This window comes from Hemibagrus wyckioides, linkage group LG07 (assembly GCF_019097595.1).
Source record: "Hemibagrus wyckioides isolate EC202008001 linkage group LG07, SWU_Hwy_1.0, whole genome shotgun sequence".
In the NCBI taxonomy this organism is placed as follows: domain Eukaryota; kingdom Metazoa; phylum Chordata; class Actinopteri; order Siluriformes; family Bagridae; genus Hemibagrus; species Hemibagrus wyckioides.
The window spans coordinates 34,214,471-34,231,410 of record NC_080716.1 but is presented as its reverse complement, the minus strand read 5'-3'; the positions used below and the strand labels follow the sequence as shown (position 1 = coordinate 34,231,410).

The 16,940-nt window shown below is 36.4% G+C and overlaps 1 protein-coding gene across 1 annotated transcript in view; it reads right to left on the bottom strand.

The window, feature by feature from the left end:
- LOC131356323 (carcinoembryonic antigen-related cell adhesion molecule 5-like) overlaps positions 1 to 16,053 on the bottom strand; it is a 63,883-nt gene extending 47,830 nt beyond the window's left edge. The window contains exons 1-3 of the mRNA XM_058395227.1: positions 15,891 to 16,053; positions 9,829 to 10,122; positions 8,369 to 8,665 (exon numbers count right to left, since the gene is read on the bottom strand). Of these exons, the coding sequence (XP_058251210.1) occupies positions 8,369 to 8,665; positions 9,829 to 10,122; positions 15,891 to 16,053 (754 nt within the window). The remainder of the gene's footprint in view (positions 1 to 8,368; positions 8,666 to 9,828; positions 10,123 to 15,890) is intronic.
- Between the last annotated feature and the right edge of the window lie 887 nt (positions 16,054 to 16,940).

The following is a 16,940-nucleotide window of genomic DNA, read 5'->3' as shown; positions in this document are numbered from 1 at the left end:
TCATGCTGAAGTACACACAATGTCCTAATCACACAATAAGATCATCACTCAGGACATTCAGACTGCAGATGAACAACTTTATACCCCACCACTCACTCTAATGAAGACACAAAGAGAACATTTACTCACAGAGCATCACAGAGAGTGGACTGAGCTCCATCCTGTCCCTCTAATGACTGACTGACTGACAGAGCAGAGGTGTGAGTTAAAGTCTAGATACTGTGTGGTTTAACTCCTATTCCTATTCCTATTCCTTTGGTTAACTCCTACTCTTTCTTCCTCTTTCCAGAAAATCTAAATATGCAAACATACAAAATAGGAAAGTGACAGTAGAGGAGATTCACTGATCTCATCTTTAAGATAAAAAACAAACAAACATCTGTATCATCCGTATTGGAGACAAAGAGCTGTGTGCTTTCTCCACATGCTGGAACTGTGAGACAGCACCGTGACACTCTTATAAAGTCAGTCTTAATCAGTCAGAGCTTTAGTGTTAATGTAATCCCATGGTCATGCTTTCCTGCTCTCTTACTGGTCACTACCATTATTGTGGTTATTATTCTGCTAAAAGCCTTTAAGCACAAATGTACATTTAATGCAGACTTTTCTCAGGCAGCGATTTATTTGAACAATTTTGTACGATTTATCACAATAAAATATACATCTCCTAAGCCTAGTGACTAATGTTACTAGGTCAAATCTGTGGCTGCTTTATTAACGCTTAAATTATAATTACTCTCTATTGAGTTTTTTTCTTCATTCTGAAAATGTTTGAGCTGTATGATCATTTATGATTCATTAGCAATTCTACAGAAAACCCAAGTGTAACTAATTTCAGTTAAAATATTGTCCTGATGCAGAGAGGACAAGAATGTGATGAATATGGATGAGTACACATGTACATTTGTGATCCTTATCTAATGATAAAAGGTGGAGAGGGTGTAAAGCGGTTCTAAATGAGCTGCTAGATTTATGTTATTGACTTTCAATTGTTCTTTATGCAGTAAATCACTAAATAGTAGATTAAAGCACCAATCAAGTGGTAAAGCATCAAACCAAAAAGTTGAGAGGTTATGTCATTATTAATGTTGCCTTGTCCCACTAAAATCTATGCTTATGAGAACAATGGCCTTAGAGGAGCTCTGAAGAATTTCCCTGTAAACTGCAACAACCACAAGTTAAAAAGAAATGTGGGCGTGTCTTCAAACATATGTTGATAGAATTGTAACACCCTCAGTCACACCTCCCCCTCTTCACCATCAGAGGGAAACCTCACCCAAATACTGACACTTCCAGGTCACTCAGTTCACTTCCTGGTTTTAAGTCATTTAAGCCATGCATATGCTAAGTGTGAAGTTCTCCTGTGTTATCAAGCCTTGTTTCATTGTTCTTGTTTGCTTTCCATGGTTATGACCTAGTTTTTCTGTTTCCTGGTTTTGTGCTTTTTGGATTTCTGTATTGGATTTCTGTCTGCTACGTTAATTGCTGTTTTCTGCTCATTTGAACCCTGCCTGTTTCTGGTTTCTGCCTCTGCCTCCCATATTGGATTATTTGCTAATGTTCTCCATTAAAATCTACACATGGAGTCTTCGATGCCTGTCTCAGTGTATGTGTTACAAGAATAATGTTCTTCCAGCTCATGTACATCGATTTACTTTCAGAGATTTTGTGAATGCATAATATCTCTATTCCACTTCCAATGCTTTATTAAAATAGGTATTGTGCATGGATGAAACTTTAATACAAACATTATTTAAGCTACAAACAAAGTCATATCAGGACATTTATGAACACAGTGAGATGAGTTACAAAGCATCAGGTCATATATATAAAATATATAAAGAGAAAATTTGCAAAAGCAACATGAAATTTAAAAAGACAAAAAAAGGAAATAATTCTTCATCTCAGTTAACTTTACTTTCATCTTAACAAATTCATCAGTGAAGTTTTGTACATCAACAAGATTAACTTACTTTCTGTTAGAAAACAGTGACGGCCTTACAGACTTCACTCACGTTGAAAAAACCAACCAAAAGCACTGAAGTGTAAGTATATGAGAAAAATAAAAATAAACATTATTGTTAAAATATGTAAATGAGCCACAAACATAAATTAATGTACTTTCAGTGGAATTAGTATATGAGTAACAGAAAAATCTGTATTTTAGACTCTCGTTTCTGACCTTATTTTTCTTGTACTTGTATAGCATGTATCCAGGTGAAAGTGCATTAATACAATTATATTTACTATGAATTATATATTTTTAAATGCTTTAAAATATGCAAATGTGCCACATGTATATATACAGAAGGAGTATAAAAAGAGTAAAAAATTGCATATAGGCTGTACTGCTGTGTACAGGAAGGGGATGAGTAGACTCTACTGCTGTGTACAGGAAGGGGATGAGTAGACTCTACTGCTGTGTACAGGAAGGGGATGAGTAGACTCTACTGCTGTGTACAGGAAGGGGATGAGTAGACTCTACTGCTGTGTACAGGAAGGGGATGAGTAGACTCTACTGCTGTGTACAGGAAGGGGATGAGTAGACTCTACTGCTGTGTATAGGAAGGGGATGAGTATATTCTACTGCTGTGTACAGGAAGGGGATGAGGAAACTCTACTGCTGTGTACAGGAAGGGGATGAGGAAACTCTACTGCTGTGTACAGGAAGGGGATGAGTAGACTCTGCTGCTGTGTACAGGAAGGGGATGAGTAGACTCTGCTGCTGTGTATAGGAAGGGGATGAGTAGACTCTACTGCTGTGTACAGGAAGGGGATGAGTAGACTCTACTGCTGTGTACAGGAAGGGGATGAGTAGACTCTACTGCTGTGTACAGGAAGGGGATGAGTAGACTCTGCTGCTGTGTACAGGAAGGGGATGAGTAGACTCTACTGCTGTGTACAGGAAGGGGATGAGTAGACTCTACTGCTGTGTACAGGAAGGGGATGAGTAGACTCTGCTGCTGTGTATAGGAAGGGGATGAGTAGACTCTACTGCTGTGTATAGGAAGGGGATGAGTAGACTCTACTGCTGTGTACAGGAAGGGGATGAGTAGACTCTACTGCTGTGTACAGGAAGGGGAGGAGTAGACTCTACTGCTGTGTACAGGAAGGGGATGAGTAGACTCTACTGCTGTGTACAGGAAGGGGATGAGTAGACTCTACTGCTGTGTACAGGAAGGGGATGAGTAGACTCTACTGCTGTGTACAGGAAGGGGATGAGTAGATCCTCCTTTCTGAGGAAGCTCAGATGCTTTAATGTTTGCAGTAAGATGTTGGAGATCTTCTACCAGTCTGATGTTGTGAGTGCTGTCTTCTTTGCAGCATTATGCTGGGGAGGCAGCATTAGAGCCGGAGAAGCAAGGAAGCTGAACACACTGATAAAGAAGACTGGCTCTGTACTGGGATGCTCCCTCAACTGTTTTGATGTGATCGTGGAAAAGAAGTCACTAAACAAACTAATGTCCATCCTGGACAATGCATCACATCCCCTCCATGACTTATTGGTCAAACAGCTGCAGCAAGGACCGGTACAGGAGAATAGTTCATCACTGTACCAGGATGTTATTGTGTCTGTTCCTTAAATAAGTGCATTGGGCTTCTGTTGGTGGGATTCTGTTTACTGCACTGCTGCTAATCACTATATAATTACACTTATTGCGTATGATCATATCTACTTTGCTGCATATCTGTTATTAATACTTGCACTGGTGTATACAGTTATATTTATTTTATTTATATTAATATTTATAATATTATAGATTGCATTTATTTTATTATTCATAATGATTTCTTACTGCATATGCTATTCTTTTGCTGCTGCTGTAATTTGTGAATTTTCCTTTTATATTACTATAATGTATTATTATTATTATTATTATCTATCTATCTATCTATAGGTTTTCCTTCCTTCCATCTGTTTGATAACTGTAGCTTTATCTGAACAGACACATGGCTCACTGCAGAGAGAAAGAAAGAGACAATAAATACATTTATAAATCCATTTCTCCTGATATTGCTGTCACTGATGTTGCAAACTAGTTAACTTGTTAACTGTGGCAATTAAAATGTACAAGTCATCCCTTGAAGTGTTGGACATTTTCATGAGCAATAATTAATAATGGCTGCTATAGTAATTATACACCTTTCATTCATGTTACAATTTTTCCTTTATCTATCAAGTACAATACAAATTTACCATTATCACTCCTTAAAATTATCACCAATTTATAATCCTTGTGTGCAATACTACAGTTCAACACTATCATTTGTACAGTATTTGTATTTATTTATTCTATTTTATGCTTTATATAATGGTGTATATATTTCTTTCTTTCTCTCTTATATTTTTATTAAAGCAACTGTAACATGGCAAAGGAATTTCCCCCTGGGATTAATAAAGTTCTTTGAATCTTGAATCTTGAATCAGTGACCAAGGCAATAAATCAGTTAAGTTATTTCCTTTGTCAGTATTTTGTATGTTCGTAGTTAACTATGCCTTAACTGTTCATGTAGACTGAGATGATGGAAAATGATCTAGACAAATTCCAAATGAACATGGATGAACTCTTACAGATTCTGTGAGGTGGATTTTGTCTACATGGATACTGTAACTGCTAGATAACAAAATCTCCCTAATGCAGCTTTTAAAACCTTTCTTACTTCATGGTGTTTGGTTTGTCTTCTAGAATTCATGCTGTAAATATCATGAGTCTTACCTCCATGTTGTGCTTCACCGCTGAGTAGACAGTATCATCAGTCACACTGGCCTTTTCTAGTGGAAATCAGATATCATGAATTAATTTACTGATATATTTCAATGGATCTAAATTATTAAACAGAAAATGATAAACAATTAAAATACATTAGACTACAGCAGTGTTTAATTCAGAAGGTGTTGATTAATTTTCTATAACAGCAGCTCTGACAGAAGGGCAGCTATAAATCACAGGTCTACATAAATGTGCTCATTCTAATAGATTACAATTTCTTTAGTGGGATATGTTGTTATTATTCAAAAGCATGTAATATGGACTCTTAAGCATGCAATATGGACTTTTGTGTAATTAGTTTATTTAACATTTAACAAGGACTGTTAGTGTCAGCTCTGTGTTAAGTTTAAGACATTTTCTGACATTTCCAAGACAGAGGACTTTATGCTCTACAACAGGACAGATAGCAGATTTGGTCCTATTCACTTTAAGTAGCTGGTAAGGGAATGACTGTTTATACTGTACATGCTGTAAAATTAAATAAGGAAGCTGCTGTGGTTGAACACTTAGGGATGTGCTGTAATGGGAAATCACCTTCAGTGTAAGAACTCTGAAGCTGTAACTCTGCTTCATCACACCACACTGTCACTGATTATTTTCCTACACCAGCATTCATTACATAAACCAAGAGAACTGTGCAAGTAATCTCTGACATGAAATACACCTTTTTGCTAATTATGCTTTACCTTTCTTTCTCTTTGCTTTTTTCATTGGTTTTATTTCGATCTCAGCATAAGTCACATCAGCATCAGCTCCTGCAGTAGAAGAGAACAAAACCATCCAATGATCTTTAGCTTTTTTATACATCAGTTATAACTTACCATCAGTCTCTAGATTATCACCTCAGATGCTTGGATGCAGTTTGTTAATATAACAAATGATATGCTGAAGACTTCAAGTGTTATTTGCTAACTTTAGTTATTAATAAATTTAACGTTGAATCATTAAAAATACTCTACCATTGTTCCTGTTTGTCTTCTTTTTCTTTTTCACCTGTGCGTAAGTGGCATCATTGCTCTCAGCTGCAGCTTCACCTGAACACAGCAGTGTGTTAATCTCTACAAGACACTTCTGTACTTTATTGTTTAGAGTTAATCTATTGTTAAATGACATAATTAAGGAGGAAATGTCAGAAATGAAATTAAGCTACCTGTTCTGTTATTATATAATACATAACATAGCTAAAGCAGTTATCTGACCTTTTTTTCTGTTGCAGGAACATAGCAGGATCATTAAGATCAGTAAAGTGATGAACACAAATCCCAAACCCACAACCAGTCCTACTGTTACAACATTGGATCCACCACTGGAACTAGAACCTGAGATGGAGGAGAGAAAAAAAGCAGAATATAAACAATTAAACATAGAATATATAATATTAAAAACTTATATTTTATTTTATATTATTCTATTTTTAAATGATTTCTCACATGTGACTGAGAGCCAGCTTTTGGGTGACTCTCCTCTCTCTGGGTGTTTACAGTGGTAGAAACCTTCATCTGACTTTGAGACAGTTTGGATGATCATCTCTCCTGTAGTCTGGTTCTGGAGAACTGATCCATCTTTATAGAAATCAGCTCGGAGGTTTGAGGGATTTGGGTTGTGATATAAACAGCGTAGAGTCAGAGGATGTCCCTCAGTCACAGGATGGACAGGACTCTCCAGGATCACATCACCATCTAGAACACAGAAAATCACAAACAAGGAAATCCACACACTATGATGTGTCTGTAGATAATAAATAAAGTTCTCTAATTTATCTGTATATAACTTAACACCCTCTAAACCTGTGGAGTCTGCAGGTATTTAATTCAAGTCTGAAGAAAACTGCATACACTAGCTCATGAGAAAATATTCAACTGAATCATGGATTCATCATTTCACTAGTAAAACTAGTATACTAGCATACATGTAGCATATTCATACTCAGACCATTTTCCTTTTCTTTTAACATTAAACACAAACATGAAGACTCACCATGCACTGTGATGTTGACAGGATTACTGTTTTCTCCAGATTCAGACTCACACCAGTAAACTCCAGTGTAGGATGTGGAGAGGAAGCTGATGTTACATGTAGATCCTGTAACTGATCCCCAGTGTGAACAATCTAACACTCTCTCACTGTGTGTGTATCGTCTCACTGTCCATCCACAGCTCAGTGAGAGAGAGTCATTAGTAAAGTGTTGGGTTCTGCTGGGATTGATGATCAGAGAGACTGGAGGAGATTTACCTTAAACACAAAATGTAAAAATATCTGTGATGAAACACTCTGAACACTGTGAAGTACTTCCTGTGGTCACTCCTTTACACAAGAATTACAAATTAATGTAAAATAAAAAAATTACAGTGGAATCATTCAAAATAATGAGGCTGACCACAAGGAAATGATTGTTTGAAATAAGTATGATAAGTGCTGTAGATTTGTAATATTTAATGTACAGCAAATGCTGTTTTTTACAGGATTGTAAGCAATCAGATTGATTAATCAATCAGAGCAATGTCTTGGTTTACTGTAAAACACCATGTATAGCCATATGGAGAGGCAATGACATAATGACAAATTACCCAAGATATCACAAATTAAGGGGAACACAAGGCAAATCATGACAATATTCCTTTGGTATTCGTTTGGACTCTTTAACTGCCTTATACATGAATAAATAAATGTTGCATTAATCTGATCTTACATTCACACTTTTATATTCTACGCTTCAACACAACAGTTAATTGTCCTCACCAGTGATCCATAGTGGCTGTGGATTGCTGTACTGTGAGTGAAAGGCTGGTTCTCCTCTCTCTCCTCTGCACATATAAACTCCTGTGTGATTAAGAGCAGCAGGACTGAGAGTGTATTTGCCTCCAGATCCTCTGCTGCTGTCTGAGAGGAGCTTCACATACACTCTATAGCCACCATTATTATTTATTCCAGTTAAGCCGTCTCTGTAGGGAACAACTGTGTACCAGCTGAATGTCCAGTCTGTAGAGGAGTCTGTCACCTCACAGCTTAGAGTCACTGAGTCTCCTTCAGTCAGCCAGCTCTGTGGAGATACACTCAGTACTGCCTGTGGTCTCTCTGTTACACAGGAAATACAAAATTATTGTACATGAATGTCTAATTGCACATTTTCATGTGTCTCTAGAAATCCTCACACACTCACCTGATACAGTCAGTGTAACTAGAACCTGTCAGCAGTCTTACAGAAACTATTTTACACAGCCCTGTTTCACTACAAATGAAAAACTTAGAACTGACATTTTTTTCAAATTTTAAATATGCTGACTTACTGTTTCCACATTGATCTATAGATTATTTTCCTATAACTGTATGGTTTCATGTGTTTTATTCCTTTCAACCACTGAAATATGCCAACAATTACTATTTTTATATATATAAAAAATATATATTTATATATATTAATTGTTAAACAAAACTGTTACATTGGATCTCAGCAGCCATAAATACAGTAAAACATATATATTTCAAGATTATTTTAAACATTCTGGAATAACAAGATATTACAATAATTAAGCAATATTATTTTCTTATTCCTTCTAACATATGTGTGATGAAAAGCAGAAACAATCATGACATACCTCTCACTGTAATTCTGACAGAATCACTGAACTCTGTGTAGTAGTAGTAGTAGTTGTTGTGATAGTTGTAGTAGTTTCTCCTGCCAGTACGACACTTGTACTCTGTTTCTCCTGCATTATCGACTGTTGCATTAAGTGTTTTCACTTGTTCCCTGTTGAGATTCTGTAATGACTGATCATTTTTGTACCACTGAAACTCCCATCCAGTCCCCTGCTGCAGCTCACAGCTCAGAGTGATGGTGTCTCCAGTGTAGACGGAGCTCTGAGGATTCACTCTCACAGTCGGTTTGGGTTTTGCTGTTGGTATGAAATGATGAAGGAGTCAGAGCTGCTTTTCACTTTACAACACAAGCAGTAGATTCACTGTGTCTAACATACAGCCGGTAAAATAAGTATTGAACACATCACCATTTTTTTCAGTAAATATATTTCTAAAGGCTCTATTTACATTACTCGCTATAATAGTTACTTGCTGATTTCTAATCCATAAATATGTTGTGTTTTAATGATTAATGCACGCCAAAAAGACATGGCAGCATGTTGGTTCTTGGTCCTGGGTAGGTATTTGTATTTACCTTGACAAATACCTTGGAGGGCAACCTAGCTGTTACCATTTTATTATTTTTATTCTTTTCTATAATGCCTTGTTTGTTTTCCGTTTACTGTGTTTAAATTTAATTTGCGTCTATTGTTTTGTATTATGTCTTGTATTTTGTATTGAGTTGTTGTTAATTGTTTTGGGAACTTGGTGTGGCTGTTGGATGTGGTGCCCCCTTATCTGCACACTTCTGGCTTGGCTGTGTTCTGTTTGATTTCTGTGTCACATTGATTACAGTGTCTCTTTTTTTTAATATGAACAAATTGTAACAGTTTAGACATCTGTGGTCTACTATGAATGTCTGCAGTAACATATCTCCAGCCAACCTGAGTTGGTGTGACCAGTATAAAAAGGGTTAGCATCTCTTCGTGTTGTGGTGTGTTGTGTCCTTTGTGTTAAGGAGACAGACACAATTCTGGAGGGGTAGTTTACATGCAGCTGTAAATGTGACTGCTTATTTATCTTTGTTTTTCTTGTCTGAGATGATTTTTAATTGTTATTTCAAATAAAGTGGATTTTATGTTTAACTATTGTCTGATGCATGACCAAGCCATAAACAAACCTGTGTATGTTAACACTTTTAATCTGTTATAGCACTTCTTTTACTTGGGTGGATAAAGTGGTTGGGGTCAGAAACAGATTTGGTTCTAGCCTGTGTACCCTTCCTACATTCTAGGTATTTTCGGTTGGATACGCAGCCCTCAAAACGCCCTCCTTCTGCCACATATTAAAGAAGCTTCCCTCACATAGAAAGGTGCCCAAAAAGCAACAGCATATGATAAATGAGCATTATCAAGAGTACAAGAAAGTTCAAGTTTTAGTTAAAAGCAAAGTTAAGAAATAAAAACACACACAGACTCACCTGATACAGTCAGTGTAACAGCATCACTGATCTCTGAGCTCTGAGAGTCTCTCCCCTTTCCTCTGCAGGTGTAGGTACCACTGTCAGAGTCTTCAACATGCTGGATTCTAAACACCTGACTTGCACTGTCTGCATAGAATCTCCCTTCTTCATTTGAGAGTTCTTTTTTACTTTTATTGAATTTGTAAGTCCACTGAGTGTCTCCTCCTCCCTGTTTCTCACATCTGAGTGTAACAATCTCTCCAGTGAACACATGTGTATCAGGCGTTATGGACACCACAGCTTTAGGACTCCCTATAAAACATTCTGTTGTTAATAAACCTTACATAAAGTCATTCCCAAGTCTACACTACTAATATCATGTTTAGAGTGAGTATGAGTACATGTTTTTGTTACTTGTTGATACTGATATCTGTAACCTGCTTAATATTAAGAAATCAGGGGCATCATGGAGCATTTTATTTAGCACTAGTTATGTCAGTTGCTCTCTTGTGCTGCTGTCATTAAACTTGTGCTGTTTTATATTTAATATATTAAGACATTTAAGCAGCATAAAACTATTTGGGTGTAAAACTATTTATTCAAATCTGATGTTGCAGCCATCCATTGATTAGAACTATAAAAACTGCATTAATGAACAAGGAACAAATTAATAAACTGTTTATTTAATACTAATAAACTATTTATTTAATAAAGTAATAAACTAATAATACAATTACTACTAATAAACTATTTATTTAAATCTGATGTTGCAGCCCCCCTTTGATTAGAGCTATACAAACTGCATTAATAAACAAGGAACAAATTAACAAATTGTGCACAAACTTCTCAGCTCCAAAGCAAATCAAATTAAATCTGCAGACAATATAAAGGATAAACTATATATAAATCACCTTTAGCCTGGAACACTGATATAAGTGAAATCAGCACTAAGAGGGGAACAGAAACAGAACATGATGTAAATATGGAATATATTCAGTCTGTTACTGACACACAGAACCCACAAGATTAAATCTTAATTTTTTGCAGTGTGGAAAAAGAGGACAGTGAAGTTTGACCAGACATGTGGAGGTCTGTGGTGTAAAATGACTTTGACACACTTTATTGGTAACTGCAGGCAAGGGTGTAACTTTGGTTTGAGAAGTGAGGGGGGAGACACAAAATGAGGGAAAATGTTTTTGATTTGAATCCCATTTCCTGCATTTTCATACATTTAGGGACTATGGTGATACAAAATCTAGGAAATAATTAAGTTGATTTTAATGATAAATTCTGCCAAAAACAATAGTAGTAATACTAAACTATGTATTTAAAAATGATGTCTTACTTTTTAGGGGCCAATCAGCAAGACTTTATAAAGTCAAAAATGTTCACCATTAATGTTGTGTGTGAAAAAAATGTAAATAATGTTAGACTCAATTTCCACTGTTGAACAAACTTTTATTTTAAATTGACCGCTGTACATGAAAATGTAAAATAAATGACTTGTTGAACAGAACGTCTGTCAGAGACACATCCACCAAACCACAGGGGTTTAGAATAGAAAAAGCAGAAAGCTTTTATGAACTGTGTGTTGAATCACTATGTTTTAACATCAATTCCAGATAGACAACAGCAAAATTAATATGTAATATTAATAAAAAATCAATATTAAAATGTTCATTACTTTAATAACTATCTAATAACTGTCTTTCAATGATCAATGATCAAATTAAAATATTTACATTCCTGATGCTAATTTTCTGCGCAGTACAAATACCTAAAGTAGATCATTTTTATGCATACACCATATTGTAGCAGGGTAGGTGTCACGTCCAGGCACCCCCGCCCTGTGCGTGGCTCAAACCCGAACCTCTGTGGTGGTGCATGCGCTGACAAGCCATAGAGACAGACCCAGTTGCAAGATTCAAAAAAAGCACTGCTTTATTCATGTAGACAGACAGACAGACATGGGGAAGACTAACCTAATCACATAGATGTAGCATAGCATTAAGTAAACTGAGACAAACCAAAACCTTGGACATGAACTCTAATGAAAACATAGCACATGAAACACAGAACATTCAAAAATGACAGGTACACAAGGATCCATATTTATAGGGCTACACATTATGGTTAATTGGGAACAGGTGACACAAGAGGGTAGGAGAACAATGGGAAAGGCATGGCACAAGATACAAACAAAGAAGCAGGCTTCCAGGGTTCACCTGCCAGCACCCTCTCCAGGCCTGGCAGGGAACTGTCCAGCTGTTCCTGACAGTAAGAAGTAACAATCTGTAATCCTTACTTCTGTAATCCAAAAGGATGGGAAAATTGATAACACAATAGATACACTACTTGTTTGGTACATAGGATTGTCACATAATCTCACAAACATTTACTTTAATATAAAGTTTTTCATTGTCCTCCATCTGTTCATTCAATCCCATCTCATCTGTCCTCTGACATGAAAACCACTGAGTTATGATCATACTGAGTCTAACATTAAACTAGCATCCAGAGTCTGCTTGTCATACATTGCTGACAGAAAATTCATGGTTTAAATTCATTTTCATGCTACACAGAATGATCTAATCTACTTTAAATATGTAGCTAACAGTCTGAAGTTACCTAGCAACAACAGTGTATGTTAACGTTAGCTCAGTCAACATTAGGCTAACATCAACAGGTGTGGACAGAAAATATGATTATGACCTGAGCTAATTTACCCAGCGGGCATGCTGATATCAATTTGACGTCAAATATTAGTCAAGATATGATCAAGATGCTGTATAACAGTATATCATTTTAAATGCAGTTTGGAAGGCAATTTCCTCCAGTGGTAACTGGTTTAAAATAGGAAGTTAATCCTACACTGAAATTGGTTTATTATATATGTAAGCCAAAATGTTTAACGTTCAATTTACATGAAATCAAGGTCATGTTTTAGATGTGAAATAGATGTCATATTGACATCAATGATTCAGCTGTTTAAATAGCACTTTTTCTTATAAGGCCTTATCATTGGCATCTGTTACTGCTGACTTTCCCTTCAATCTCAGTCATTTAAAAAACAAACAAAAAAAAAAAATTTTGGACTGGTTATTATTTTTTTTATTTTTAGTGATACCATAATGCTGTGTATTTACAATTTGCTGAAATCACAATATTTTTTGTAATAATGTTTTTCCTTTTCGCATTTAGAAATGCTTTCTCTACTGTTTACCACCACACCTGTAGATGGCACTTTGCAATGGGGGAGGAGTGACTAGATCCCTAACGAATCAATCTTAATGAACCCTTCCCTTTCACATTAACATAAACTTGTTTCAGGCTCATTGACTCGCTCCGTGTCCTTTTATCAGGTGGGTAGATGTGCTGACAACTCATAAAAATGTAGAACATAAATTATGTTGGGCAACTTTTAACACTTAGAAGAAAACATTTTAATGAAATGTGACTCTGTGCAAAGACATTTGGTACTTTTTGTCTATGCTATTTTCCCACCATTTTTATAGCCTATATTCAGTGTTGGGGAGTAACTAGTTACATGTAATGGCGTTACATAACTTAATTACAAAATAAATGTAACAGTAACTCGTTACAGTTACTTAGAAAAATATCTAATTAAAATTACAGTTACTTATGAAAATGTTAAAGATTACAAATAGAGTTACATCTGAATATTTTCTTTAAAAAAACTAGTATATGTTGAATAAATAGTAATTTGTTGTTAGAGTTTGTTAAAGCGGTGCTATTCTGATGATTTTGATTGGTTCTCTGGTTTGAATTTGCAGCGCGTCTGCCAATTACGTTAATCCACATTGCCGCTTAAAGCTAAAGGCTACAACCTGTCTGAGAGTTACCACCATGGCGAGTGATAAAAATGCATTTCAGCCCTGGAAATTTAAAAATAATTTCATCCTAAAATCCAATAAGGGCGCAAATATAACAGTTCAGTGCAAAATTTGTTTGCCAGCTGTTAAAATGCTTTCGACATCAAAGGCTTCAATGTTGAACCTGAGGAAGCATCTGCAGGTATGGAACCTAGCCTTTCTTTATTTTATAATATATTTAAAATGTAAAATTTTTGTCATTATTGTGAGTGTACAGAAATAAAAACAGACCCTTTAGTTTCAAATGATATATTCTTCTTTTTAGTATCATAAAAAGTGACGGAGTGGTCAGCTGATTTACTTTAGCTGCTGTGTGGAAAAAAATCCACTAAAACGCGCCTGCGCGTTCATCGAGCCCATAGTGTACTCAAGACCTGTATTCAAAACATTCAGAACAAATTAGCTAGTTTGCTTGCCATGGGCGTCACTAGGCCATTTAAAAGCCCCCCTAAAATTCTGCGATTGTCCATAAACTGTACACGAATAAGTGATCACCTCAGTCCCCTTTAAATTTCATATGAAAACTCCGGCAGATTTCGGCTCTTCCCCGTCTTTCAGCACATTCTTCAAACCACAGACCGCAGCGTCACACAGTAAGGATCAGAGGACAAGTGTGTGTGTGTGATCAGGAAGTATTTGGCTTGTTCAGTACTCAAATGTTATACACATCTATGCAATACAGTGGAATGCTGCAATAAGTTTACCATCCTACCCTGTTAGTCAAACCTTTATTTTATTTTATTTTATTTTACTATTTATTATTTATTTATTTATTATTTATTTTTACTATTATACCCTCATTGGGGGCTGAGCCCCCCTTAAATGAAAATCCTAAAATCGTCTCTGCTGCTAGCTACCTTTACAAGGCACACTTCTATTTATGAACCCTTTGATAGAAAATATATAGCTCACATTTTTCCTCCATGAAAATGTGTTGGTAATGTCAGATCTAATATAACTTATTATTTAGTATTGTAGCATACATTATGATGACTCTTTTCAGATTATGTTTTTTTTTTTTTCCAAGGCATTGTTACTTGCCAGTGTGTCCTGTCATAGCTATGCAAAGATTTGATTCCTAAAACAGTATTAAACAATTTTTGTTATGAAGTCTGGTTTTGTGGTGGCTGTGCTTAAAATTAAATTAATATAATCTAACAGTAAACAGAGTTGAGTTCTACTGTAAGGTTAACCCTGCCTGGTATACATGTTTGGAAATGATTTCGTTGAAAATATCCATTAGAAACTTAAAAGTAATCAAAAAGTAATCAAAAGTAATCAGTTACTTTACTTTTATAAAGTAATTGAAAAGTTACACTACTTATTACATTTTAAACAGGGTAACTTGTAATCTGTAACCTATTACATTTTCAAAGTAACCTACCCAACACTGCCTATATTAGTTGAAGCTTGCTGTGGCATATGTGAATAGAGAAGTTTTTTTGTTGTTAAGCTGGTTTTGTAATGTCAAATGGGTAATGTTAATTTTACTTTATGTGTTTGGACTAAGAAAGTGTTGGCTCCTGCATTTTAGATTATTTGAACCGCTTCCCCCATCTTAGATTATAATCTCATTTTAAAGCAACGTATCCTGCTGCCTCCATGGCAGTCCGGTATGCAAACTTATATATAAAGTTTTTAATTCAGTAAATAAACAAAATGTATATTCATTCATTGTCTATACCCACTTATTCCTAGGATTCCTAGGGTCACAGGGGTCTGCTGGAGCCTATCCCAGCACACATAGGGCGAAAGGCAGGGGTACACCCTGGACAGGTCACCAGTCCATCGCAGGGCCACACATAGACTAACAACCACACACACTCACTCCTATGGGCAATTTAGAATTACCAATCAACCTAATGTACATGTTTTTGGACTGTGGGAGGAAACCGGAGTAAACCCACGCAGGCACAGCGAGAATATGCAAACTCCACACGCTGTGAGGCAACAGTGCTAACCACTAAGCCACCATGCTGCCCCAACAAAATGTATAATGAAATGGAAAAACAAATAGAGTAAAAATACAAATTAAAGAGCATATTGCAAGTTGAATTTTTTTTCAAGATGTATATGTAACCTTATATGAAAATACCATAAGACAAGTTAATGCAGGATTTAAAATGTTTTATAAGTCATTTTACATCAAGAGAGGGAGATATTTTGCAGTGCTCTGTATTCCCATACTCCACGCCACAGCTCTCCTCAGCAGCGGTCCCACACCACAGATCCCACACTCCATGGCACAGCTCTCCTCACCAGCAGTCCCACACTCCACAACACTGGTCTCCATGCCAGAGGTCCCACACTCCACTCCACAGCTCTCCTCACCAGCAATCCCACACTCCATGCCAGAGATTCCACACTCCACAACACAGCTCTACACACCAGCGCTCCCACCTTTCTCATCGATGGTCACATACTCCACCTAATGGGAGCCAGCACTGAGAGGGCGGTGACCTATTCCCATTAGATAATGGCAGTAAGGATACCTCATTTTTTACGGATTGTTATTGCAAATAGAGCATATTTTTTTCATTCCAATTTGACTTTCAGAGTTCCAAAGGTGGGTCCTCTATATCCTGGCTGATATTCGGGCTGTCCCAGGTTGGCCAAAACTATGAGCCCCCAAACTCTCAATTCCACCTGGAGAAGATTAACAGCAGGCATGATCTCAAGAATCTAGAAGGGCAACTGGCTGATGAAGCAAAGAAGAATCTGATAGTCAGTATAATGTCTCCTATTCAGTATTTTCTGAATAGTGTTCCTGGTTGAAAATGTCCATTTTTAAAAAAGTTTTCAGATGTCTCGTTTGGTCAAGATTGGGGGTGCAAACCTTGAGGACTGTGTGAAAAATCAATAATACAATTTTTCTAAGTTGCTTTGGTGCACTTCTCAGATCAGAATGGCAATTCTTAAAACTTCTAGATCAACTTCTAGATCACATAATCACTTATACTTAAGCTCACAGAGTGTTACAGTATATTGACAACATGGCAAACCATTTTGACCATCTTGTTCATAAGTAATGCATTAACTGTTCATTCTGATGGCACTGGCATGTTGATTGGCATAATGTAATTGCCTTTAAGACATAAACTAAGGATTTTGCTAAGCATTTTACTGTAAAGATTCAAGATTCAAGAAGCTTTTAGGAAGGGTCTTGCGATCCGAGACGATGCAGTTCCCAAACCAGGCAGTGATGCAGCTGCTCAGGAAGCTCTCGATGGTCCCTCT